The sequence below is a fragment of the Leptosomus discolor genome, chromosome 3 (assembly GCF_034619465.1).
Source record: "Leptosomus discolor isolate bLepDis1 chromosome 3, bLepDis1.hap2, whole genome shotgun sequence".
In the NCBI taxonomy this organism is placed as follows: domain Eukaryota; kingdom Metazoa; phylum Chordata; class Aves; order Leptosomiformes; family Leptosomidae; genus Leptosomus; species Leptosomus discolor.
The window spans coordinates 72,112,477-72,139,324 of NC_141393.1; the positions used below are offsets into that span (position 1 = coordinate 72,112,477).

General features: G+C 37.4%; 1 protein-coding gene across 2 annotated transcripts; it reads left to right on the top strand.

Moving 5' to 3' along the window:
- The first annotated feature begins 1,134 nt into the window (after positions 1–1,134).
- On the top strand, positions 1,135–7,209 carry RGS21 (regulator of G protein signaling 21). Of its 2 annotated transcripts, none has more exons than XM_086463474.1 (4): positions 1,135–1,145; positions 4,545–4,621; positions 5,887–6,053; positions 7,006–7,209. In XM_086463474.1, the coding sequence occupies exons 1-4, from the start codon at positions 1,135–1,137 to the stop codon at positions 7,207–7,209; spliced, it is 459 nt and encodes a 152-aa protein (XP_086319600.1). The 2 variants fall into 2 exon arrangements, with proteins under 2 accessions (XP_086319600.1, XP_086319601.1); XM_086463475.1 differs by having other exon boundaries at positions 4,560–4,621.
- Positions 7,210–26,848: the final 19,639 nt, after the last annotated feature.

Below are 26,848 nucleotides of genomic sequence, written 5' to 3' on the forward strand. Positions count from 1 at the left end.
CATAAAAGCTGAGGATAAGGTGCTTGGGTTTTACTTTCTTACTTTAGAAGACAGACAGAGCTAAAATAAGAGACTGTGTCCTAAGGCTAAAGGCAGCTTTGTATGTGCCCGCACCATGTTGGAAAATCAAATGGGCTGTAAACTCTTGAGGCTGCTCTACCTGATGTAAAATATTTTAACTGAGAAGACAAAAATCCCTTATTCTGCAGGTTGGGACAGCTAGATCCCAGTTCCTGAACCACTGGAAGTTTGTTCATATCAAGTGGAGACATTGAGAACCAGGAAGGTGGGTAGGGTGAGCAAAGGATTAGGCAGCAGGACAAGATTTGGAGGGAGGCAAGAAGCCAATCAGTAAGACTGCTTGTTCAGGAGAGTGAGGGACAGTAGGGAACGTACAGAGACAGAAAAGAGCTGGGGAGGAAAGAAAGATTATAAAGAGCAAAAGAAAAAATTACGTGAAAATGTTTTTGGGGCAGAGTGATACTCCTAGAAGATGGCACACAGAATGAAACATCGGTAAGGGTAGAAAAAAATCACTGCATTGAAAGTATCAAATACTACGTGATCCCATTATTTGTAACAGCATCCATGTGCAAATGATGGCCACCCCAACACTCTTTGGTGCCATTGTGGTAAGTCTTGTGTGAGTAACGACTCAAGGGCTTTAGACCTTCAGGACACATCAGGTGATGGATAAGCTTTGCAGATACAGTATGACAGTAAATAGTTATAGTTAAGACTTTTCTAGTTATGTGCACTGAACCCGTTTTCCTTTCTTCTTTTCCACAGTCAGTAAGCCAAATGGTCAATGAGAAAAAACACAAAGTGATTTCTCTCTTAAGATGTTGTTCAGAACGTAAATATGTCTTGAGAGATATTTGCATATAAATTGTTTTTAATTAAAATTACTTTTGGTAGATTAAGTTAGAAAGGCCACTGTTAAAAAAATAAGCCGTGCTTCTGAATGAAATAATTTTAAAGGAAGTGTTAAAACCAGTTTGTCAATTGCATTGTACTGTTTGGTTATTCGCATGCTAATTGTATTGTTCCTGCTGTCACATTACCTTCAGCTTGAAGATCAGTCAGAAAAAGAAATTCTGCCCTACCTGTGACAGTCAGACAGTGGAACAAAAAATGCCAGTGAAGTGAGTTGTTCTTTATGACTACTTTAATCGTAGGAGATTTATGGGATGGGATGATCAACTTCTGAATAATCTGGGCAGCTTTTGTTTTCCTTCCCCCTTTAAAATGGATATGATTATTTTGATTCCTTGTTGTCAATTCTGCTTGCCATCCCCATTCAAGTAAATCCCATGAGGTCAGTGAGATAATTCTCTGAGCGGTAAGTAAATATTATAACAAGTAATACTACCCATAAGGAAGAGAAACAGAATTAGGTTCATGCTGTCTGTTTTATCCTGCTCTTTCATTTTGCTTTTTTGTTTGACAAGAAAGCTAGTAAATATTTACTGAACAACCTGAGAATTTGTTATATATTTGATAAAAGTTTATTACAGTTACTAAAACAAATTCTCAGCTGATTAATTCCGTCAGCCCACAACGTCTCGCAAATTACTATGCAATGCTGTGTTTAGTTTTCATTTGTGTTTTCCACACAGACTGACTGTATTTGCGCTTCAGTTTCCCTCTTGTAGGCGTGCATATATACGGATAAATATACATAATTTTATCCTTTTTGTTTAAATATAATGTTGTGCAGTCTGGACATAAGTAAGCTTACAGCTACAAAAAAAAAGCTTGCATGTTAACGATGTCACAATCTATTGCAATAATTATAACTACAGCTATGCAATATGGTGACACTATCATATAATCTCTTTATAAATTTACAGTTAGAAAATACCACTACTGGTGATGCTGAGAAATGACTGTGGAATACAGCTTTCAAAGTAACCTGTGTACTTCAGAGCAGGGTTTTGACAGTGGAGCTCTCAGAGTCCCTTTATGAATATCAAATATTTTTTACAGAATTCTAGGTGGGATTTTTGGTAAATGAAGAAAACCTGTAATATTTTATACAGAACAAAGTGTTGGTCAATTTATCAGACTCCAGAGCCTTTTAGCTCCTAAATTACCTATTTTTTAAGTTAGTATGTGCAGTGTCAGAAAGTCAATAGCCAGCATAAAGGTCTTTCCATAGGTGATTACAGACACCAGTTGGTCAGACAAACAAAAGCACAGTAAACTTCAAAGGTTACTTTAAAATGCTCTCCTGATGCATGGGCACCTTGTTGGCCTGGAGAATACATGCTCTTATAAAGCTGGCCTAGAGGAAAGAGCAGCACAGCATGTGCGGGCAGGTGCTGTGTTTTAGCAGAGCCTTTTCCACCCTGTTTTTCACTCACCCAAATTTCCCAACCCTCAGTATTGCATCTGTGGCTTGTGATGCTTTGCTGAGCCAAGAATGACCTGCTCTGCTTTTAGTAAGGATGAACTCCTGTCCTCCCTAATGCACCTGAATATAAGACCTAGGCATCAGGTAGAAAAGACTTACACCCCACCAGTTTGCATGTCTGAAACCAGACATGAGAAAAACCTTTCAGTACAGAATGACTGACCTCCAGGAAAATTAAGTTCTGAGGTTTTTTGAACAGAAACAGGGTCTAGTCAGAAAATAACATATCTGTTTCCACCGAAAATCCTGGAATTGGTTTTGATTTTGCACTGAAACAAACCAAAATATTTCCAGTTTCCCCTTTCTTACCACCAATGAGAGAGAAGAGGCACACAAATCATTTCAGAGCTGCCAGGATGTCAAGTCACTCTATATTCAAATAGAATATAAATTCAGTTTCAGCCCCTCTGCCTGCCATAACCAATACAAGATACACAACCAGCAGATTAGAAAGTTGGTTTCCTCTCTCTCTTTGTCTGGTTAATACATCTCTACTATTTGTATAAAATGTAACAGTTGCATCAAAAGCAATGTGAGATACCAATCTTTTTAATTATTACCTACCTCTCCAGGTATTCTTGCAGGTATTCTAGAGTTGACGTGTCTCCTTATAAAAAAAATCTGTATCCAAAATGAGGAACAAAAAATAAAAATCAATTATCCTGCTCTGACCTTGCACTTTGAACTATTTGTTTTATTTCAAGGTATTTCACAAGTGCAAAATGCTAGTAAAACATTCTTTGTTCCCTTTAAACTTTTATGGTTTTTTAAAAAAACTAATATGCACTAATTTTGCAAATAATTTGGGATAAAACCTTCTGCTGAGTCTGTTCTGAGTAGATAATAGGGTTTCAGCTCAATAAAAGTCTTCATCTTTTTCTACCTATCTTTAAAGTTTACAAGAACAACCCATTAACACTTGAAATTTCTAGCTCAAAAATTTTCACTGAGGACATTTGTAAGATCTGATTTTTTTTTTCAAAATTTTCCTTAAAAAAGGCTATTTTAGAAAAAAATTCACTTACAAACTGCTGAACTGAGGTTTATTGAAGTAGTATGCTGTTTATTTTAAAACAAAATATGAACTTGATGACCAAACAGATTTATTCATGTTTATCGCCAAACAGTGGATATGAGACTAATGTTCATTTGGGGATGCTGAGGGTACACACTGACCGCCTGCCAAAAAAGTAAGAATAACAAATAGTAAAACTGGCATGCAGGAAAGCAGGTAGGCACATGCTGACATCTCCACACGTGTGCCTGATATTTCCACAAAATGTTTCATTTTCAAGAAATCATATTCTTCCAAGTTTTTGTGACAAAAAGTGCAAGCAGTAACAATAACGCTGGTAAAGGATCTTCCTTTTCTCTGCTGGATGTTTAAACTAAAAAGTCATAAAATGGTAATTTTAATCAAAACATAATTTTGGAGGAATAAAAGACATGTTTATTTTATCTATGTGCTCATGGACTAAATTGAATATGACCATCCTTCCCAAGTTACAAGAAAAAGTTATTTCACACACTCAGCCTGCAGTTCCCTTGTCTGACATCCTTTTTCCCGTCAGCTCGTGTGGCTGTCCTCTGTTAGCTGGCATGCTAAGCTTTGCTTCTCAACCATCTCGAACAACTTCAGAACACCCAGGCTTTGTAAGAGCAAGGGTTCATTTAGTTCCATGTCTCATTTCTAATGGAAGCCTACAGCAAGTTACAAAGGAAGAGCCCAAACTATGAATTTACTCAATATTTTATACCACTGTTACCATGATAATTCTACTCATTTCAAGCAAACAGTGTCATATAAATTAATGGTTAGTCTATTGAACTCGAGAGTGCACACTCTAGAATTATTATCCCTCCTATGCTTTTATTATAGTTCAACCTATTGCAAGCATTACTACTTTCCCCTGGGTGAATAATCAATGTCAAATAACGCTGTACTTCATGAGTCTATATGGTTCTCTACACTCCAAAATAAAAGTGTCACACTTTTTGTCGACTTGCTGTCATTCATTGCTTAGGGTATTATGAATTACTCACCCTGCTCCCTCAAGGATAGCCAAATAATAGACTAGCTACAACAGACTGCACAGGCAAAAGATCACAATGTTATTTTCAAGGATAGATGCTGTTTCCACAGGTCAAACGCGGGGGAAACGATGGCCTGGTCTGAGTCTGTGGATACACTACTAGCTAATAAAGGTAAGAAGTAAGTGAAAAATATTTTTTTAAAAAAAACCATGTGTCAACCCAGTTCACAAACGTTGCTGTCGGGTTTTCACACTGCTCTCCAGTTTGAGTCTCCACGTGCTTTGAACCACACCAGCGCTATTGCTGGAGGCATGTGAGCTGCTGTGCTGAAAGGCAGAGGGGGCACGTTTCTCCAGGCTGCAAACGCAGTATGCCTTCTGGCCAACGCTTAAAGGGACATTTAAGAAGGCAGAAGTGCTCTGGAAGAGCTTTGTTTTATGAAGGTAGCGGTTGTTAAACTCTCCATGCAATGGTTCTGTTTTTCTTATTTTTGAAATAAAAAATCACCACAAAACTTTTTTTTAGCTATTCCTGTTACAAAGAAATATACGTGTTGTACATTGACTTTCAGTCAAACAAAAAATGATTATTTTTAATATACTCAAAGCACATCTCCAAGAGATCCTACTCCTACTGACCGGAAACTCCAAACCACATAGAACTTATAGACGTCCTTGCTCCTGCCTCATTTTCCTGCAGTAGCTTTGTGGCCTGGACCCTGGGGTGCCTCCATACTGTTTCTGAATAGTATTAACTCAACTAACACAACTACATTGGGGTGCTGTCAGCTTTCTTTACTAAGAGCTTGTGATTTGGATTAATTTGAAAACAATTTATTCCAAACAAACCTTTCTTTGTTTCATTTTTTTCTCTTAAAAGTAAAAAAAAAAATGCTGAACAAAGAAGTAACGAAGAGCCCCTCTCTTCATCCAAGTCTTAATCATTACTTGAAAGGAGATGGAAGCACTGCTTAAGCAGGATAACCTCAGCTCTGAGAGGAGCACACTACCACAATATGACTTAATTTTCTGCTTGCTTCTTAGACCAGGGGTCACCCTCAAATCCCTAATTCCCTAGTCACTGCAGATTCTCTTGAAGACCAAAATCTCCAGGATCCCCTTTTGACTAGGGTATCAGTGCTACAGAAGCCAAGCCACGGCAGGCAGGAGTTGGGAGCGTTCCTCAGTTAGTAACTCTCTGAAAGAATTCTTTTAGTCACCTTATCATCACTATAGTTTCATCTCCTGCTTATTTCTCCCACTACCACCTCTTAAGACTAACTGCTGGCTGACAGGCAAAACAACATCAGACACATAAGTTGCGCTATATATACTGTACATATACACACACACACATGTTGTATATATATATATACATATAATCTGCATTCAACTTTCAGTTTTCCCCTACCCATTATCTCATGTATTTTTCCCCAGATGGCTTGGCAGCTTTTAGGACGTTTCTGAAGTCAGAGTTCAGTGAGGAGAATGTGGAGTTCTGGCTGGCCTGCGAGGACTTCAAGAAAACCAAGTCCTCCACTAAGATCGCCACAAAAGCCCAAAAGATTTATTCCGACTTTATACAAGCTGATGCTCCAAAGGAGGTAAATAGCTTTTTATGTGTACTTTGGGTACTGAGGATGGGAATTCAGTGGAAAGTTCAGATCCAAACTTCCAGGAATGACAGAAAATACAATTCAGCATGGCTGCTTCCATTTTCATGTCAATTATTTATCAGGTAGAAAACTCTGTGTGGAACTCTCTGAAGCGAAAAAAGGCCTCTTATGGTTTATACTTTAGACACATTCCTCGTGCAGGGCATGCATTTATCTCTCCTTCTGAAAATTCTGCCTTAAGATTTAAGGAAATATATGTTCAATATAATTTGTTTCCTCCATCCATTTTTGCAATGCAATAAGCACCGTTTCCTCCATATTTTAGATACCAGTATATTGGAATGTTAATGATTGTATTTGTTCTATTGCACAGGTATTTTTGGACATAATGAAAATAGAAATGCAAACTTGTGAATATTTCCATCACAGCATTCAATTTTATAATTTGTGAAGGAACAAATTGCTAATTAGTTATTGTTCACATTCTAGTCCCTAACAAAGTTTTACGCTGATGGTTTTGCCTTTGGCAGTGAGCGTCCTTTGAATGTCCCCATGCCTTACATATGATTGAAATCCATTTTTTTATTATTAAAAAAAAAAAATTCTTCCAAAATACATAGAGCCAAAACCTGAAATGATGCTGAGTACCTTCATCTCTAATTTAGTCTTTGGTAATTGGTACTTCATAGGATTTGGTTTGGCAAAAAGATGAGATAATTAGAAGGAAGTTTTTCCTTTCTTTTTGCTGTGATGCCATCTTTTTAAGAGCCAAAAATTAAGAATTCAGTATGCTAGAAAATGAAGGGATGACCTTCCTGCTTATTTGCATCAGCCAGGCTATTTGGGAGGAAATTCAAATGCGGACTGTGTCCTGTTCACAAGCAGACCTCAGCTTTCCAATCAAACTGACATTGGTTTTATGCCTCCTTTCTTCCTACAGATTAATATTGACTTCCATACCAAAAACCACATCTCTCAGAATATTTCCGAGCCCACCCTCAGCTGCTTTGATGATGCTCAGAGGTTAATCTATAGTCTCATGGCAAAGGACTCTTTTCCCAGGTTTCTAAGGTCAGAAGCATACAAGGAACTAGTGAAGAAGCAACAGAATGGAAATCAGAAGAGATGGCTCCCATTTTTGTGAGAGAATACGTGAGGGATTACAAATTTGTAAATGTCTCCCATTGCAACTCAGTACAGATAATATTTCATTAAAGTGATTCTACAAAATATATCTAAGGATTGCCTTTGCCACCTTGTTTTTCTAAGACATTTGACCTACCTTTTTAGTAAAGAGGTTTGCCATTGATAATTTTTCCAGTGCCTTCTTTAGTTGTCAAAGTGTTTTCAGATTATAAGCAGAATGTTTTGGTTTTCTGGTTTGCCATTAATTTTTCTCTAGAAGTATGACCTCAAAAATAAATTCCTTCCTTTCAGGGCACTTGAATACGTTTACTCATTCATTCATGAACTTATTTGTAATTTGTAAAAAAATTTAACATCTTGCTTTAAATGTGTTTTATACAAATTCAAAATGGAAGTAGAAACAAGGTACATAACACACTATGATAATGTTTAATAAATAGGCAGCTGCTTTATAACAAATATTCCTGGAATTCAGAGCAAATTAGTGTTTCATAATACAGCTGTCTTCAATGTGACTTTCTCCAATTTTCTTTGTGTTTATTTCATTTAAATTTTTATTGAAAAGCCTCATTTATTAATCGTGTAGGCATTTTGGAAAAAACTCTGAGTAAATCTTCCTGTGTACATTTTCAGTTAATAATTAGTTTTCTTTGCTTTTCCAAATGTATCAGTGGTGCTGTCCCTGTGCACTCATGAAGAAGTACTGTCAGTAGTTACTACCATTTTTCAATGAAATACAGAGAAGTAGGCATCAGAGAAACAGTTTTAGGCAAGTAAGCATGTAAATCAGAATTGAGTCATGGTGTTATTTTTCAAACAAGCAAGATACGATAGGGTTCTAGTGCAATATCCAAGTATCTCCAAGTGCATACACTGATCTCGTTCATTGCTGTTAGAGGATTTATTGCCTATATTTAGGTGAAAGAAGGAGCTGTGGCATAGTATTGAAGAAAATATATTTTAATCTTCACTATGGAATATAATTCCAAATACAAGAGACAACAATGAGATTATCTAAAAAAAATAAAAATCTTTCATTTGATATGAATTTGATCCTTTTGATTCTTTTGCTTTTTAGCTGCTCTAAATCTCCAGGAATGTCTCCCTGTATGGAACTGTGTTCATGCCTTCTACACACCATCATGTCCCTTATGCAAAAGATCCTCTCTGTTTTGTCAAATTACATTAAGGAACTAATTCATTTAGACAATAAAGGACATTAAACAGTCTGAAAGTTCCAATATGCTGCCTTTGGTTATGTGCTTAGGTTAATGTCCTGACACAGCTTAGGTAGGTAGGTAAGGTCTAAGATATCTGGTCTTTGATATCCGTGATCTATTCTATCACCTAGTTTTTCTTCTTGCTATCTGCATTTCTTTTTCTTTCTTCCCCAGTACTAGTGGTTAACAGAGAAATGAACCTGCTAGCTGAGGCGGAGCTTCAAGGAGGATGTGGGTTTGTTTTGCAGTCCCACATCTACCATTCATTTTGCAATGATACTTCAATGGAAAATTGCAACTTCCTCCTACGGTGCAGCTGCGGTATCCTTTCTGCACCAGGAGGTTTCTGCTGGTTGAAGTCACTGTAAAGACAGCAGTCAGGACTGCTGAAACTACATCATTTAGTCAAAAATGTAGCAAGTAATTTTCCCTTCCTACAAATCCAATTCTGAGATTTTCAGAAGAGAAAATTCCTACATGTAGAAAGAAGTAGGATCATGTCACCTTTCTTAGCAGGGCAAGTAGAAAGTCAAAAAATTCTTCTCTACCAATCATTTGGGACCTAAGACTAAAAAAGTGACTTGAAAATAGGTCTGTGATCATGATATCCCACAGATCTCTCTGTGCTCCTTTAAAACTTGCACACTTCTGACTTTACCCCGTCACAAACAGAGCTAGAAAGTGGTAGAAAGATGGCTGCCAGGGATCTCTAGTTCCTGACTGTTTGAGGACACAGCTTAAGAAGAAGTTAAAAAATATATGTAAAAGTGTCAAAGGGTAAAAATAATGTGTTATTATTCTGATAACTACAAAAACAAGAGTAGGAAGCACCATGTCAACATGATGTCTGGCTGATTCTCTATGATCAACAGCATAATTATTGTCAAGAGTAGATTATTCTTAATATTTTAGCATTTTACATTAATTTTAATAATTACATAATAAAGCATCATGAGTGGTTTTAACACATTTTCAGTTAATTTAGAATGTTTTAAGAGAAACGTACAGTAATTACAATTTAGGGGTTATCACAGACTCAAGTGTAAAGTAACAGTACTAATCCATTCATAACCTTCTAATTAAAATCATGCTAGTTTTAATTAACTAATTTTGCTGTCGATCAAGCCTTTCAACATTTATATTAGTCTCAGATGCTGAAATAGGAGATTTAAATTTCAAAGTTTAAATAAATGATCACCATAAATTAATATATATCCAGTGATAATTGGAGGCACATTCACAATTAATTTTTAAAACCCTCAGAGCACTATCTGGCTATATCATATGCAATTAAACAAAGGAATCTACAGCACATTGAAGTGTTCTGGAGTTTAACAATCAAATTTCTGAAAACTTCTATAATATAACTTATTATTAAAGCGTTATTAAAGATCCATTTCAGAAAGTATCTGAAAACACTCAGATGTGAGAGATGGGAGTCAGTAGTCTTTATTTCTCTTAATTTTCTAGGACTGAAACTGATGCTTCACACTTCTACAATACCAAAAAAGGTCATAGCCTAGCATCCAAGCTCTGATAACATGACATAGGAAAAGGCCGGGCATTGAAATGTGATTTAGAAGACTTAGATTGAGCTTCGCCAAAATCCCAGAGCTTTACCAAGGACTTCCAGCGTGAGTTTGGTCCAATTGTATAACCTGATGTGTAGCAGTTATGAAATTGAGGAGTTACCTCCATCTTCCATCAAAATGTAATGTATTTAAGCCCTTTAGTATTGGGGGAGCATGCAGACACCCCAGGAAGGCAGGATCTACGTTCAGGCTTCAGAGCGATCCTTCAGAGCAAAGCCACTTGATATCTGATTAATATCTTCATTGTCAAAGCCACTAAAGTTTGAAAATCCTGGATAGAAATTTTGTGGAGAAGGGTCACCACTATTCTTATACATTTGTGTGTCATCTATTTCAGTATAACCCCAAGCGTTAACACGTGACCAGAATTATTTATCCTAATAACAGCTCTGGGTTACGATGGGAAAAGAAGAGAAGACTACAGTGTTGTTGATACTGTATATTACACATTCAATAATTATCTTACAGAAGTTATGGCAGAATTTTTAGGAAGGTTTTGTTGTGGTTTTTTTGCTAGCCCACAATAAAAAAAGGAAGAAAATACTGTTGTAGGTAAATAGAAAGCACTTGTAAAAGGTTGCATTAGAAACCATATTTGCTCTCCAAGCCAACCAGTTGCTTTCACTGAAAAATAAAAAGTGGCTATTTGGGGGGTTTTCCCCTCTGTTTATGAGTCGAAGCCAGGCAAAAATCTCAATTCTGAGAAGAATTATTTCTTTTAAAGGGCTCAATCTCTTTCAGCGCAAAAAAATAGATTTACAAAAAATCCTACCAAATAGAAATGGTGGAAATAAATGCAAAGTGAACGTCACATTTCTTAAAAAAAAAACCCCAAACCCAAGAAAAACCCTTCAATTCCTGCACGCAGTGCCAATCCTGAAGCTCAAACAGCATCTAGACTCACAGAGCCCATCAGATCCATCACGCTCACATCATGCCAGGACTGTCACAGAACCGAAATTAAAAGCATAATAATATAATAATAAATAAAAAATAATGTGTATATATATTTATGTAATATGTACATACAAAAATAGTAAGTGTATACATAGATGTAATAAATGCATAATTAGTCCTCAACACAGGATGGATATCAGGATTGTTCTGAAGTACAGTGTCCCAAATTGTAGGCAGCCAAATATGTTTCCAGTGGCAGACAGGACTTTGTGAAACTCCTGCCTATGCCTTGTCAAAGGTTTGTTACATTCAGCATGCTTCTGTAAATGTCGGAGATGAAGACTCCGTGTTTTCTGTTTTGTCAGAAAAATCTCTGCTAACACTATAACGCAAAAATGTACTTGAACAGACACATATCATCACAGGCTTTGCACAAGAACCTCCTAGACTTTTGTGTTGATATTGATCCAAACAAAAAAGGTCAGAATACAAAACCCCTCAAGCTGTGTCTGCTGCTAAGTCAGTCAACCATCACACTAAGAACCGACACAATTTGCACCCACTAACCCATACGGGATAACGATTTTGCTCATGTACCCGAATATGCAAAGCCAACATTCATCTCTGGTTACAGAGTTGTCAAAGTGAATTTTCAATTAGCAGGTTTCAGTGCAGGGCTTTCCCAATGCATTTTGATCGTTGTCACACCTGAGAGACCTGTCCCCGTGGCACGCTGACACCCTTCTTGTCCTCTTCTCCCTGAGCTCTGTCCAGCTACTGGGGCAACAGTGCCCTTCTTAAACTAACCTTCTTTTCTATGTAGATCATCTTCCTCTTGATGAGATGTCTGTGGGACATTCTCTTCTTGACCCAGTTCAGCTGTTCTAGAGGATACGGGTTTTGAAATGAAATTCAGTCATGGGAAGAGGCAGTAGGGCTTTAACAATTGCTGCAATTTATCCAAACACAAATGATACCGGTGTGGTCAAACAACTAGAAAATGTTCAGTTTGACAACTGCTCCACATATGCACATCAGAGCTGGCTGAATACGTTTTTGATTTTTATCTTCTCTCTGTACCACACATTTTTAGGAATGCTCCAGCCTGTGTGGAATCGTGTGAATGAAGTTACATAAGCCAGTGGAAAGGCCTCTGCTCACCTGTCTGGGTGTTAGATCAGATACAAGATAATACACTTCACTATCTGAACTAGAAATATAAAATATCCAGAATTTCTGAAGACCAGGGGCCAAAAATAGCAGTTTTTTTAACGAGAAATACTCCCTGAATTGCAGGGAAGACTGCCTGCTATGTCTGGACTTTACTGCTATGTCTAAGAAAGGGAAACCTAACATATGTCAACTGGTTCCTGCAAAGAATGGGCAGGTAGATTAAATTAATGAAATCAGTATAACATCTTTATTTCTGAATGACAATTTCACTCGGTATTGCTGGTGGAACTTTAAAGCAGGTTATGGATCTGAAAAATGAAGCATACTTTCTGCCTTTCAGTACACTGAAAAACAAGGGGGAAAAAAACATGAAAAGAGGTATTGTCATGTTTGCTGACACTGATTAAAGGTCTCTTGTAGCTCAAGAAGCAACCTATGTTTGTTAAGGAAAAATGAAATTGAGTAATGAAAATGAGATCACCATGCATATTCACCTTCATTCAGTAAATACAGCATGATATGCTGCCTCTGCACTGCCTAGGAACTGTAATTGATATCATTTTGAAATAAATTGAAATACTCATTTAGTAACGGAAAGTATTTTCAAGAACTGACAAGTGACACTAAAATTATCACTAAAAGCTCTGCTTTAAGAATTAAACTGTTCATTTTGAGAGAAAACGCCTCCCAGGAAAGTTTCTTTCCCAGCTTTTCAACTTCTATAATATGAGGCCTTGGAAATTAGACTCAACGTGTTCTTACACATTTCAGAGGAGGCCCTGGATGCTTTGATCTTTAGTGAGAAAAATGAGAAGATACTAGAGCAAATGATTCCCTGCCTCATTTTTTAGTATTGTTGCTATGGTTTCTAGCTGCCATGATATCATTTCTCTGTCCTAAATGAGACATTGCCTTGTATTTTTTTCTATATTGCATGGGTTTAGTTATTTGCATATAAAATGAGTAAAGCTGGATTTATCTCTCAATCCGTATCTGTTTCCATTCAGGTTTGCATACAGGTTATTTTTAGTTCTATGAATAGTTTCCCTACTATGCATAACAGTCCTGGAAAGGCAAACAAAAGCATGTACTCAGTAAAAACTCTAGGGAAACCATTTTTTTCTAATACAGCGGTTATAACTTACAGGCTCATAAACCAGAAAAGAAAGGAGAAAAAGTAAATCCTTAAATAAATTATGTTTCTTGAATAACTTCAAATGAATGACGGTGTCTTCAAAATATCATCTTTTGGCAGAGATAAGAGGTCAAGAAGAGAAGAAATCATGAAGATGTATGATTTAGTATTTTGGATAAAAACCTTCTGATTCTTATCTGTGTTGACAGCAACATCTTCATGCCTGCACAGCATGGGCAATATAGCAAGGCAGGGTACAGAGGCATTAGCCAACCCAGCCTCCCACAGTGGTCAGTCATCCCTGGGTGGAAGCTTCTTCAATGAGTGGCTCTGTATTCACCTTTCATTTCTTCACCAAATTCCAATGGCAAAAAACCTCTTATTAAAAATGTATTACCTTTTTCTCCCTCTGAAATACAGAATAACTGTACTATGTTAACTACAGGCTACAGAGTCACTAGTCTTTGAACTACCACCATACAGAAATAAAGCTATTACTAGTTCTTCTGATCTAGTTATAGATATTTCTGCCACTAATCTAAGCAAATACCCAACATCCAGGGCTCAAGGGGCATTTGCTTCTAAACAGATGAAAGGCGAAAATATAAAGAATTATAAATAACACAAACTCAAGAAAGCTCATTCTTCACATATTATGACAGGGGAAGCTCCTTTGAAAGGTTGGACTAGTTTGTTATTTAAAACATTATATTCAATAGAGAAGATGCATAGGCAAATTCAGGCTGAAAGGGCCAACAACAAAAAACCTCCGAAATGTGCTTGATGCTGTAAAATGACACTACATAAACTAGGAGTTATCAGATAAAATGCCATGGACTGACATTATGATGCTACTGCTTGTATTGCTAATATTTTTTTTTAAGTTCTGCACTCTGTTTACCTGTTTTTTTTACCCAAGCTCCTCACCGTGAAGGGACTTCTCTTGCTTCAAGCCCATTCTAAATCTGCACAGTGCTATCACTGGCCTTGCAGCACCATCAGCAACTATACAATATGAAGAGTTTCAAAGTGATTTGGATTTAATTTCCAGAACAAATGGACTGGATTTTGATCTAAATGCAATCATTTTCCCTGTTGTAATGAGATAAAATGATAGTAGTGAAAAGCCCTTGTATTTATTGAATTTCTTGCCAGAGCTGAGCCTTTTAATAGAATAAAAGAAAAAACGTGGCTTGTTAAATGGCATAAAAGGGTGTTTTGTGACACGATATCTTTTCATGTCAGATGGTAAGCGCAAGATATTCCAGTCTAGACAGACTCATTAATACTGACACCTTTTGCGGTCTCGAAAGTTTTTCACTGTTGATAGTGAGTCAGTATTGGAAATTCTGTGTTCTGAGATAGGAATTATTAGAATAAGCTGTACTTGGATCATACTTCATACTTTCTGATATTTATGTTATTTTTCAGTGATTCTCACACTTTATGTAGATCTCTCTGCAGTAACAATGACATACCACATTGCAGCTGAATTCTGTTGCCTGGAATACATTGGTTTTCTAAGCAAAATTGCATTTTTGCGTAAATTTTAAACAGGAAAATTCAATATTTTAATGGTTGTAGTAATTTTTTAATGGTAAGTCTCCAAGGTTGTTCTAACATTTTCATTAGGACTAACACTTTGGGTTTTTTTTCCATGCATGACTAGGTAATAAGTCTGTATTCTGAACTGAAATTAGAATTGGAAGAATGGTGAAGTGGGACACAAACAGAGGATTCCAGTTTTAAAAAATGTTTGTCTGGTCCCCTAAAAATCTCCAGAATTTTCTGTGAAGTGAATGAATACAAAAGAATTCCTATCACCATTAAGTACTTTAACCCCTAAAAATATAATTTCAGGTCAACTGTATCTATGAATTTAATAATTACAAAATTAAAACTTTTGCTTCTTTCTTAATCAAAGGGGGTTTTGTGGAGTTTTTTGTTTGGTTGAGTTTTTTTTTCCATTTTAGACTGGATGGAAATATTAATTAATTCATACTTTACTGTCCTCTGTGAAATCAGGTTTTTATGCACTGGTAAAGTCCATCGGACAATTCTTATGAGTTATTGCTTACCAATGTGCTTACAGAAAGCATCGCAGTCTATGTGACAAAAATATCTGCCTTTTATTTTTTTAAAGAAAATTGTATCTCACATCTTGTTTTTGTGATAAATTTCAGTATTACTTTGGTGTTATTATTCATTTTTATGTTAATTATGTATTTAAAATTATCCCAGGAATTGATTTTTTGTTGGCAGTCCATTTGAAAAAAGACAAGTGACAAAAGGAATTACAGCCCATTAGAGAGCTCCTTTAAGTTCTTCAATTATACAAAAGTGAGGGAAATTCATATGCAAATGGAATCTGCAGGCATTAAAAAGGGAGATAGTACAATGTAATTGCAGTGAAACTGCACAAAGGCAGCAGAATAGTGACAGACAAAAAGGTAATGAGATTCAGATTCATAAATGTTACTGTAGTATATTTAAGAAGACAGCTTGAAATGCAGCCCGCTGGACAGGTGATATGCAGCAATGTTGTTGAAAGACATTGGGCACCTTGGTATGAGAGCTTGTTCATTCAGATATATGTATTAACTCTTACCACAAACACCTTTCAGAGGTCTGACCTGATAGACAATGTTTATACAGTGCCCCTTTAGGCTTTGGCTACAAGGGTGAGTCTACAAATAGAATTCCAGGGGCATGGCTTTGCACTAAGGACCGCTCACTCCACTGAGCTTTGCTTCAAGGATTGAAAGCAGTACGCATGGATCTGAACGTACAGGTCCAAACACAGCCCAGAATTAGATACAAGCCTTGAATGTTACAGTCTGGAACTATTTAGGGGTCATTTCTTTTTCAAAATAGTATTAGCATTCACAGGAACTAGTCCTCCTCAAAAATTTCATACATTGGCATTTTGAAATTGGAGGCACTTCGTTAATCTGAAAGATATTAGTGAACGGGCAGGAATTCAGTGACTAGGAAATTAGGGCAACAGACGTTTGCTTTATGAAGAAACCTTAAAGAGATAAGCGTAAATACAGTGTCTCGGTCAAGGAGATGAGATCCGTGCGTATTAAAGCAGCAAACAAAACCAGAAGGTATAGGGCGTGACTCAAGGAATCGGAGTGATGGGATTACAGCTGCAAAATACAGATCAAGGCTTTATTAGGAATTTTTCCTTGTTTATCCTAAGGGAAAGGACAGAATTTCCCTGAGACAGGGTACTCACTGGAATAATAAATAGATAATGGACCAGAGAAGAAATCCTCAGTGGCACAGCAGATGGGCTTCACCACTAAATAAATCTTTTCTGACAATAATTCACTTCAGCTGGACACTGAACCCACCACTACAGCAGACACTGAACTCACCACTATGGCAGACACTGAATACAAAATTGGTGCTCAATTCCCATACAGCAAAACTGCTCAGGTTTCTTGTTCCCTTGGCTTCTAAGTATCCTGGCATTTTCAGGGAAATGTCTTTATACAATTCAGGCGCTACTGTCCTTACCAAAGAACTGGAAAAAGTTACAGCAGCTAACATATGGGAGAAGGAAGGTGAAAAATCAAGACAGACATCACGATTAGCTTGCTTACTTAGGCAGTAATTTAGGAGAATATTTAATGTGCTAAACTTTCAGCACCTAAGCAATCTATCTTGAATAATTATGGCAGGAAAGCCCATCGCAAACGTCAGCGTCCTGTTGAATCAGAGTTGGCAGACAGAACCAACTGCTAGTGCATTTATAGGAGGAATTCAAAGTTCTCTGGAGAGTACTTCTGCACGACTAAGGGGCACTATCTTATAATAAAGGCATGTTTTGTATCCCCATCTATTTTATATTACACCTATATTAAGAAAATAGTCGTTTTGATACGGTCTCTTACAAAATACTGTGGTACCACCTTGTGGCAGCTTTTTAGATAGCACTGTTGGCATTAAGACTGTGAATGACTTTTTTAAAAATGAAATTAAAACAGCTAGCATTTGCTCTGATTAGAGTTTTGACCTATGTTCAGAACCATCTGCATGCTCCTAGCAACTAGAATTCTTCATGTATTTATGGATCTCTGTGTTATAGAATTATTTGAAGTAAATTTCAAATGTATTCAGTGGAAGCTGGATATCAGCTAATACCAACAGTATTAGAAACTCATTTTATATATATTTAAGAACTCACCTGTTGAATCTTCTCAGTCTGGAGTTATGCATGTACTCAAATACTGTCAAAGTTGGGAAGCAAAAAGACACAAAAAAGGGAATCTCCTGCCTCCATTGAGGCTGAAAGATCAGTGACAGCGTTTCCAACTCTGGGGTCCAAAACCAAAAACAAACCTCTTTTGAGGCACAGCAATGGGAGAAGCCACCAAGTAGATCTTTCAGGTAGGACTGACTGACAGCTCCTGTAACTGCATCCCTGTCTGCACAAGCCCAGGAGGCTGCTGAGAGCAGGCTGTCATCAGCAACTCAAGTGGGAGCTAACGGACGCGGAGGAGCCCAGGTTTGTCCCTACTGTCTCACAGATCTGCAAAGAGAAGGAAGCCAGTAAGAGGTACGGAGGGGTGATGCAGGGAAGACAGCAGCTTCTGCTCTCATTATGTTACGATCAGAGGAAGGCATGGAAAACTCCGGAAGGCAAACAAGCATGTAACTGAGCTGCCATGATAAAGATGAGCTTTGGGGAAGAAAAACACAGAAATCCGGATACTAAGTGGACTGGAGACATGAGGCTGAAAAAGCATTTATTTTAGGTGACCTGTCTGGGCCAGTAGCTAATTAGCCCCTCTGCACTCTTCTGGTTTTGAATCTTTTTAGAGACACCAAAGTTTAACAAACAGTACGGTTTCAAGGACCTTTTGGTCTGCTTCTCCCACAACCATCTTCATCCTCCTTTCCACATCACTGCAGGAAATGAGCTTTCTGCTCTTAAACAAGACGCACCATCTGTTTAGACTTCATGCTTTGGTTTAGGTCCATCTCAGGGTATTGAAGTTTAGGTACAAATTTGTCTCTTACAGCTTTGACTGATTTGAAAACACAGAGCAGGAAGGAGAGCTTCTCTTGTTTGTCTTGAAAATGGTAGTTAACAGGTTGTTCACTGTGTGTACAAGGAAGCTCTGGGTTTCTTCAAATTAATGCTTCAAATTTGAAGCAGCTTGCCATATTCCAGCTCGAACTCATCCGTGCTCCTGTTTTGTTCACTAACTACAAGCATCAGTTTAGTGTAAAAAAGATTAAAAACTGGCACAGAAATTAGACATGAATGAACCAATTTGAAGCAAGGGCTTTTGGCTCTGCGAGGTCTAGTTCTCCTTCAGCATCCTGCTTTCTAGTTTCCAGCTGAATCCCAAAGGGAAAAGCGTTGGAATTATGTATTACACCTATTGATTAAGCTTGGCAATGAAACATGAAAATGCCAAAAGATCACATTTGGGTCAAGCTGAAGAGAAAGTGTAAGGCTAAATTATAAAGCAATAGAAAAAGTAAACAAAGTCTCTTACACCCTTTCAAGAACACTCTCTGTTTATATAATCCTCCTGTCACACTTTCTAATGTCTCCACCCAAATGCCTGTTTTACCTCTCTACCTCAGTCTCAGATTAAGAAAAGATCACAAAAGAGTGCCTGCCTGGTGATTAGAGCAGTAAAAACACTTTCTTCTGAAGCAGTCTGATGGGTACTAGTTTCTGATAGAATAATCAGATATGTACTTTTTACTATTTTCAAAATTTTTAAAAGTTACCCTTTAAGAGTGCACACTACTGTGTTACCAGCAAGTGTCATGGCCTGTTACTATAGTAAAACATTTTTCCACTAAGTAGGCACTTATGTACCTGGGACATTTATTTTCCCAACATTCTCATGCATACTGTATAAGGCAATGTTGATTGTAACCTGTCAAATAATCTTTGCAAATATCCATCATTTATGGTACCTATAAGCTCATGCCTTGATGCTGTATTAAATAAGTTGTAACTCATGACAAGAGAAGAAGCAGAAAGGGAAGATATATCGAGCTAATTAAAGGACAGTTTCTTAAACAGTTTCTTTAACCTTAACGCACTAAGCTTCCATTTATCATTTTGTGCTGTATACTTGTAATAGACCATGGCACATGTGATGTCCTCAGGAAAGAAGGCCAACTTAGAAAATGTTTAAACACATGCCCACCTCACAGCTGGTGAGCAGAAAGTCAAGTGCCTCGCTGTGAAGTCTGAGGAAGAGAGGGAACATTATGAGAAAACGGGCATGACTGCCTGAGGAGAGCAGCAACATAATGAAGCACAACAGAAATACAGATTTCTTCTGAAACCATCTTAGAAATCAGTTTGGATTCATGCAAGAAGATAGGTGAAAACTCTATTTCCTTCATTTGTGCTCCTGCAGTTTCAGGATTACTGGTAAGGGTACGATCACAAAGTTGTATGTGTTCACCTGTATACACAGAACAGGAATTGAAAACTGTGAAGACTCAGCGAGAGTCTTCAAACTCTGATACAGCCCTTGTACACTTCATCGTGCTTGCTTCCCTCCCACCCCCCACCCCCAGCAACACAGGCTGAATAATGCCCCAGTGCTTTCCATAAGGAAGCTGTAAACTGCCTTAGAGAAACCATCAGCAAAATGAAGCATAGAAAGGTGGCAGAGACACAAAGCTGGAGGAGGCTTTCATCAGATGCACCTCTAACAGTGAACTTCTGCTCTCAACTTATTCATACCTCGTTCCTCAGCTTTGTATGCAGGATCCTTTCAAGTTCAGATCTTGCAATCATATACAAAAAACCAGCACGCAAATCTCTTTCTATATGTCAAGTGATTAAATCTGGACAGGATTTTTCAACAAAAGCTTTTTGACAGGAAAATTCTGAGAGAACCCACCCTTTCTAAAGACAAATATATGTTTCAAAATGGTGGTCAGAAAATTTTCTTAGGACAAAGTTGGAAGGGAAAAGAAGAAGAAGAAAATAATCTGTTTTCTTCATCACAACATTTCTTCTCTCTCTTGAAAACAAGCAGTGATTTACAAGCTAAGCTGGGGTGTGGGGAGGTGCATACAGAGCACAAGACACATATCCCAAGTCTTGTGACTAAGGGGTGTCTGTCTGACTGGTGTGGGTTCTTCTGTAAAAGCAATAGTTTCAGTTCTTCTATAGTGAAGTGACATTTTTTTTCCTTTAAGCCAGACCCTTCGTCCCCACTTCCCATTCCCCCCTCTTGCCTTTTTTCTTATTTTGGGGTATTTTGTTTTTTGAGGTCCTGATGATGTCATCCCTGCCTGTCTCTCCATGCGCAGAAGGCTAAATGCTACTCAGCATGGGGGTGGACTTCATGGCCTTGCGTGCTTTTTTTGGTTTGTCTGACTTGTGGGAGGAGGATGGAAATAGCACTCTGGCCTACATTTGAGCCTTTTCATCTATATACAGATGTGGTATTTCTGCTACTGCAGGTTTTAAGGGCCTTCTCAGAAACCAGAAAGAAGGTGGTGACTTGCACAGAAAGTATCTGCCAGCATGCCCACCTGTCGTATGCCTGAATCAGCCCACTGTGTTCTCCTCCTTGCCACTCCTGGATTGCCCATCTTGACCAAGTCTGGTACACAATCCCCTTTTCCACTCAAAGATGTCTCCTTCTGAGACTGAGAAGTAAAAATATAGTTATGGCATCTGTGACTGCATCTTTTTAACAAGTTGTGGTGAGAACACCAGAACCAGTGAAGCATGTTCTCCCTACGGAAATTTGTGTCTTCTACTCTCAATACCACAAAGTCTTGCCCCACTGTCACCTCCCACCTCAGCCTTACGTAAGTCTCCATTTCTTACACCCACAACCCTCATGTTTCATGCCTTCTCCCTCCCACTGCCTGTAGACCTCTGGCAAGGTAAGGAACAGCAGAAATAACACGTAGTTCAGAGACATAGAATCATAGAACATAGACATCACGTGCTGTTTGTCAGCAATGTATCAAACCCAGCCTCCTCTAGCCAGTCACCAGTTTCATAAAGCCAGAGGGACCATACTTACACCCCTCCATCAAGTTCAGTTACAATCAGATGAAAACTTAAAGAGTTATTGTGCAAGGTGGCCAGGCAGACAGAAGACAACATGATCACGAGGCTTCATTTCCTTGGGAAACCAGTTTGATAGTCCATTAATCTCAGTCTATGAAGAATAGATCATCTGGGAATAGAACCTAGTTTCCTACCTGGTTTCAGTCCTGTTTACCCAGTCACATACAGCAGCAGGCACTGGCAGAAACACTGTCTTTGAGAACTCTGCCTCAATGTCCCAAATCACTCAAGCACAGGCACAAAAATAAAACAAACAAACAAAAACTGTAGCAAGGTTTAAGGGGACGAAAAGAACAGTAGCTTGCAGGAAAGTGGGCTCAGACAAGACTGTAAAAGGTGTTTGAAAAAGTTGAAGTTTACATTTGTCACCAGCAGGGGACAGCAAGGCTTTATACGTACACAGAGGTTTATCTGCTTTTCTGCTCTGAGACTGTTCAGTCTTTAGATATCATTGGGCAATGGTTTTCCAAAAGGTAGAGTTGTGAGTGCTCCAATTCAGCCAGAACTGTACGATAATAATAGTGAATACCTGGAGTACCAATCTCAAGGGTCAATCTTAGATTAAAATTACAACCATCACCCTATTTTACTTACTGAAATATCCAGGGAGAAATTTAAAATTTTAAATAAAGATATTCAGTGCTATTTTACATGCTGAATGGGATCCTGCTTGCCCTTGGTTGGTATTTCAGAAGGGTAGAGATCTGCAGGTTCAATGTCATAGCTGATGGCCCCATACCTTCAATATTTTAGGGCATCTACAGTGACAATATACACCTATATTTAGGCAGCTGGCTCACACTCTCTGGTTCTTTGGATGGGGATGATGTTTCGAAATGCATGTAGTCATTTCTGGTCATAGCTGTCCTTCCATAATTTCATATTCCACAAGATTTGATGACACTTTTACCACCAGGCAATGACAACACTTATGCGGTTCCCCATCACAAACTAACAAAAGCCTGCACTATGCTTTAAAAATCAGGACAAGAGATTTCTTATTTAAAGGACTAGTGAAAATTGAGAAGACTTCTTTTCAACTTTGACATGTAAAAAAAAGTGTCTTTTTAAAAAAAATATCAATAAGACATTTTCAGGTTTTTAAGAATGTTTTTGAAACACATGCGCTGCCCTGTAAAATCTCCAAATACTGAAAAATGGGTGGGACCATCTGCAAATAGATATGAATGTATGCATGTGCTGTGGATAATGAAGCTGCAGTTTCCTTTGAAAAGAAGTCTGCAGAATTAAAAAAGGAAAACTATTCCTGCTGTTCATGTACAAAACTGCATTGTTTCTAATTCAGGAACTGTTCACACATCACGCACAGCGAGCTGATACCAGACCAACAGATCACAACCCAAAAATCTGTATTATTTTAAAAATGTGTATTATAAACACACGTATGTACATTTTCTGCATTCCAAATGTGAATAGGAAGTTCATTTTTGTGTTTTGATTATTCTTACAGAGAAATATTAATGTCCTTGCATACAAAGTGGGCCATAAATACCATCCCATACCTAATTTTGATTTCCATGTTTTAAAACTACCACTTCCAAATTTAAAGGGTTTATAAAAAGAACCAGGGTTGAGGTCCAGCAACCTCGTTACTAGTAAATGAACAAAGAAATTAAATCTGTTTAATTTGTCAAGGAACAAATTGACGAATGGCTTCTTCAGAGCCTAAATTGACCTAAAAATACAAAAGCAAGACAAGTTCAAACTAGAATGAGATGCACTTTTTAATGACAACCATGTTAAGACATATTAGACTTATACTGAGACTTTTAATCCGAATCGGATAGTATTCTAAAGAATGCTCTACTCGTACACGATTCTAAAGACTATTTTGCAGCAGGTCAGACTAGGTCATCAAGGTCTTTCAGGGGTTTAAAATCTCTGGATCCATTGTATGTATTTCTTTTCGAAGTATTTTTTAAGCCCTTTATAATTTTATTGTTACCTCTGTGATCTGACATCTGGAATTACTGTAGGGTCTACTATAAACCTGATGAACCTCCTAACTGCTCACGTGGACTTCAGAATCAGCAAATCAGTTGTTGTTTTATTGCTGTTCAGGAGGTACATAAAATTGTAGGATGGTGCCTGTTATCTGTTTTTCCAACAATAAACCTTTTCTAATGCAATCTGAGTGTACTAACATTAATCAAATAATGCTCAAAGAGAAAACGCAGAACACCCTGGCTGTTGGACATTTATTCTATGATATACACTGGTTGGTATTAACAGCTAGAAAGAGTCTTAAGCTGCTGGCAGTTGTATTGTTTCATTTGCAACAGGATTTGAAAAATCATACGAATGATTAATGAACTTGATTAAGGAGCATTCCTAGAGTTACATTTTTGCAGATCCCAATGAAGTCTGTTGAAGATCTGAGGGCTGAACAACTACAGGAACATGACTAAGTCATATTACCAAGGTATTTTATTTGTTAGAGACTTTATCTTTCCCTTACTATCTGATGCAAGAAATTAAACTATGGGTTTAGTATAAAACTATGTAAAGATGACCAGATCATGGTGCATCTAATGGTAATGTATATGAATGCATACACGTAATTTTAAATTCACCTACAAACGGAGTCATAGTTCTATTAACCAGGACAGTCTTGTCCCCTTTGTGTCTAATTAAAAATCCCAAACCATCAGTAATGACTGTTTGACGTTCTCTTTAAGCCTTTATGTAGTCTTGTTCAAGGCAAAAGTTAGAAAACTTAATAGCGTCTATAGACATATTACTAAGATTAAAACCCCTATCAGTTTGGTACACTTACTGTCTTTTTTTCTTAGCCATTTATGTTATTGGAGGTAAGTGCTAACAGGTACTTCTGCAAGTCTGCGTGTAGGAAATGCTTTATACCCTTCTCTAGGGAGCACAGAGGTTTGGTACATGTCAAATATTATATTGAGAGAGGAAAGAGAGAATAATCCAAAGCCTTTGTGGCTTGGTGAAAATCTATTTTTTAACCTTTCAATACTTCTGTTGGGTAGGAGACAGGAGAAACTTAGGAGGCAGGCATTAAATTTCAAGTGCAAGAACTGATACTTTGGTGTATTTGGTGTCTCTTATTTATCTTTTTCTTGAAATTACTGATTTGTATGGAGACCCAAAATGTATCTATCAGTCTAAAATCTTTCCTTCATAGTCTTGTATAAATATTCCCCAAAAGATCTCACCTTTTCCAGAAAAAAGTGTAGATGGAAATAGATGGGCCTCTGTAGATGGAAGGCTAGATGGGCACTGGCAAACATTTGCTTCATTTTGTGATGGGAATATAATCCCCTTTATCCTTTGTCTTCAGATTTTATTTGCTTTTTCATTTATTATTTTTAGCAAAATATTTGATCAAAATATTTCATTTAACCAAAACATTTTTCCCATATTGAAGTGGTGTTAGGGGGACTTAATGAATTTTTGCAAATTTTAGTCTGATAAAAAAATCAAATCAAAACAAAACCCCTGAACAACCTCACCCTCCCCATGCTCTACACAGACAAAAGTTATATCTCACTGCATAGCAAAATGCTATATACAAATAATTTCAAATTGGAATTATAGAAGTTTAAACTAAAAATTGCTCGGTAAAGTTTTTTTTATGAACTACGTTTTGTGTTCACAATTACATGATTGAACTGGAGCTCCTAATAATAAAACCATAATGGATGTATTTTAAAGAAATGCCATTTAAATATGTTGAAAATGTTTCTTTCAATGTCAGGCTTCATCCTTGGATCCAAATGCTAGAATAACTGAGTTAAAAGTTCATTTGACCAGGTCTTTAATGTACATTAGAGTGTTTTTTCTCAGGATTAATTGTTGCAATATATGTTAAAGTCAGTCGGGGAATAACATTTTCACTAAAAATTGTATTGTATATACTGAAAATACACACTCTAGTTGCTTTAATATTTAGCATGAACTATGACCTTCATGCTATAAGTAAACAGAAGAATATCTTTTTCTTTTTAGAAAATGATGTATAGCATAATTGAAAAAATAGTACCAAAAGATGTAATGATCTATTACATAGGTTGATCCATTCATATGAGGAGACAGTGAGTAAGACCAGGTTTGTGTCTGTCTGGCAAGAGCATGTGGTTAAGTGGGACGTATGTCTCGAACGCAGTTTTTCAGACTACTTGTCCCCAATTTCCGTTTTTTTTTTTTATGTTTGGTCTCCTCTAGCATGGTTCTGGGTGGAAGTCTTCTGCTTCCGTTTTCAAAGATTAGTAATCAGTCGGGGCTCGTGTTACTCATTTCACTCGATATTTGTAATCTCACAGTGAGATTGAAAAAAAACCAACAAGCTGTGTCGGCAGAAGACATTCAGGACTTATCTGGTATTATATTTATGATAGAACATTGTAAGAGTATGGAGGAAGCATAGTCTCCCTCCGTTCACCTTCGTAAGTGAAACAGTGGAGAGCATAAATAAGGGAAGTTGTAGAGGTAGTCAGGTTTTATACACCTAAAGCTGTAGCATAGGAAACAAGGAAGAAAAAAAAAAAAATAATTCTGGTTTAAATTATCTAAGGACCACTAAAGCAAGAAAAGAAAACACATTTTAAAAGGTGTCCCCCAAACCAAAGGTAGACTAATCCATCGTTAACTGTGATGCAGGGTCGGTCTGTCTGAAGCTGCCAAAAATCCATGTGCTTTGGCTATTCATATTAAGAGCAAACCACTTAGAAAAATCCAGTCAAGCCCAGGCCAGGTACCTTTAGCAGCTTCATAAAACTCGTCAACTCACTTCAGATCCACATTAGATTGGACTAATAATCTTTTGAGTCCAGCTTTCCTGTCCCAGGGTAGGAATACCTAAACTGAACAAAACTCCCCTGTAAACCCCCCTGTTAGCTTGGGCCTATGTGAAATGCAGAAATATTAATGTTCTGATAATAAAACTCAAATGCCCACATGAAACTGTGCCAAGGTTCATTTGACATTTTCTTCTTAAGTTTATTGTTGGATCTAGGTCGTTCTACTACCTACAGCACATTTGCTAAATGTCATACAAATCCTTTCTTCTGACTTCTGTCCTTGCGGCCACTGTACCAGTGGCTGAAACAAGTGTCAGTACTTTCTACTTTTTCTTTCATGTATATGAACGAAAGATTCTGCCTTCCTTGCAATAATTTACAAGATTTAGGGCTGTGACTCCATTCCCCCACTATGTCCCAGACTGAAGGTGGGAAGAAAGGTTTCTCCGTAGTCCACAGAAGAGGCATTCAATGTTTGTAAAAGGCAGAGCACAGCACTGGAGCATTCCAGTGTCTAAAGCAGATGGAAATAGGAGAAAACCTCTCACTGCACTGACCAAGGATGACATATTGTGACTCTCCAAGTTAGGAAAAAAAGGATTTCTTTTTGTGCTACTAACGAAGCTTCAATTGATAATTATTAAAGATCTTAAAAAAATCTCCCCCTTAAGTGAATAAAGTGAGAGTCCATGTTCACATCTGGCTACTCTAAATATATTTCGTTATTATTCTGTCTGTCAGACCTCTATTAAC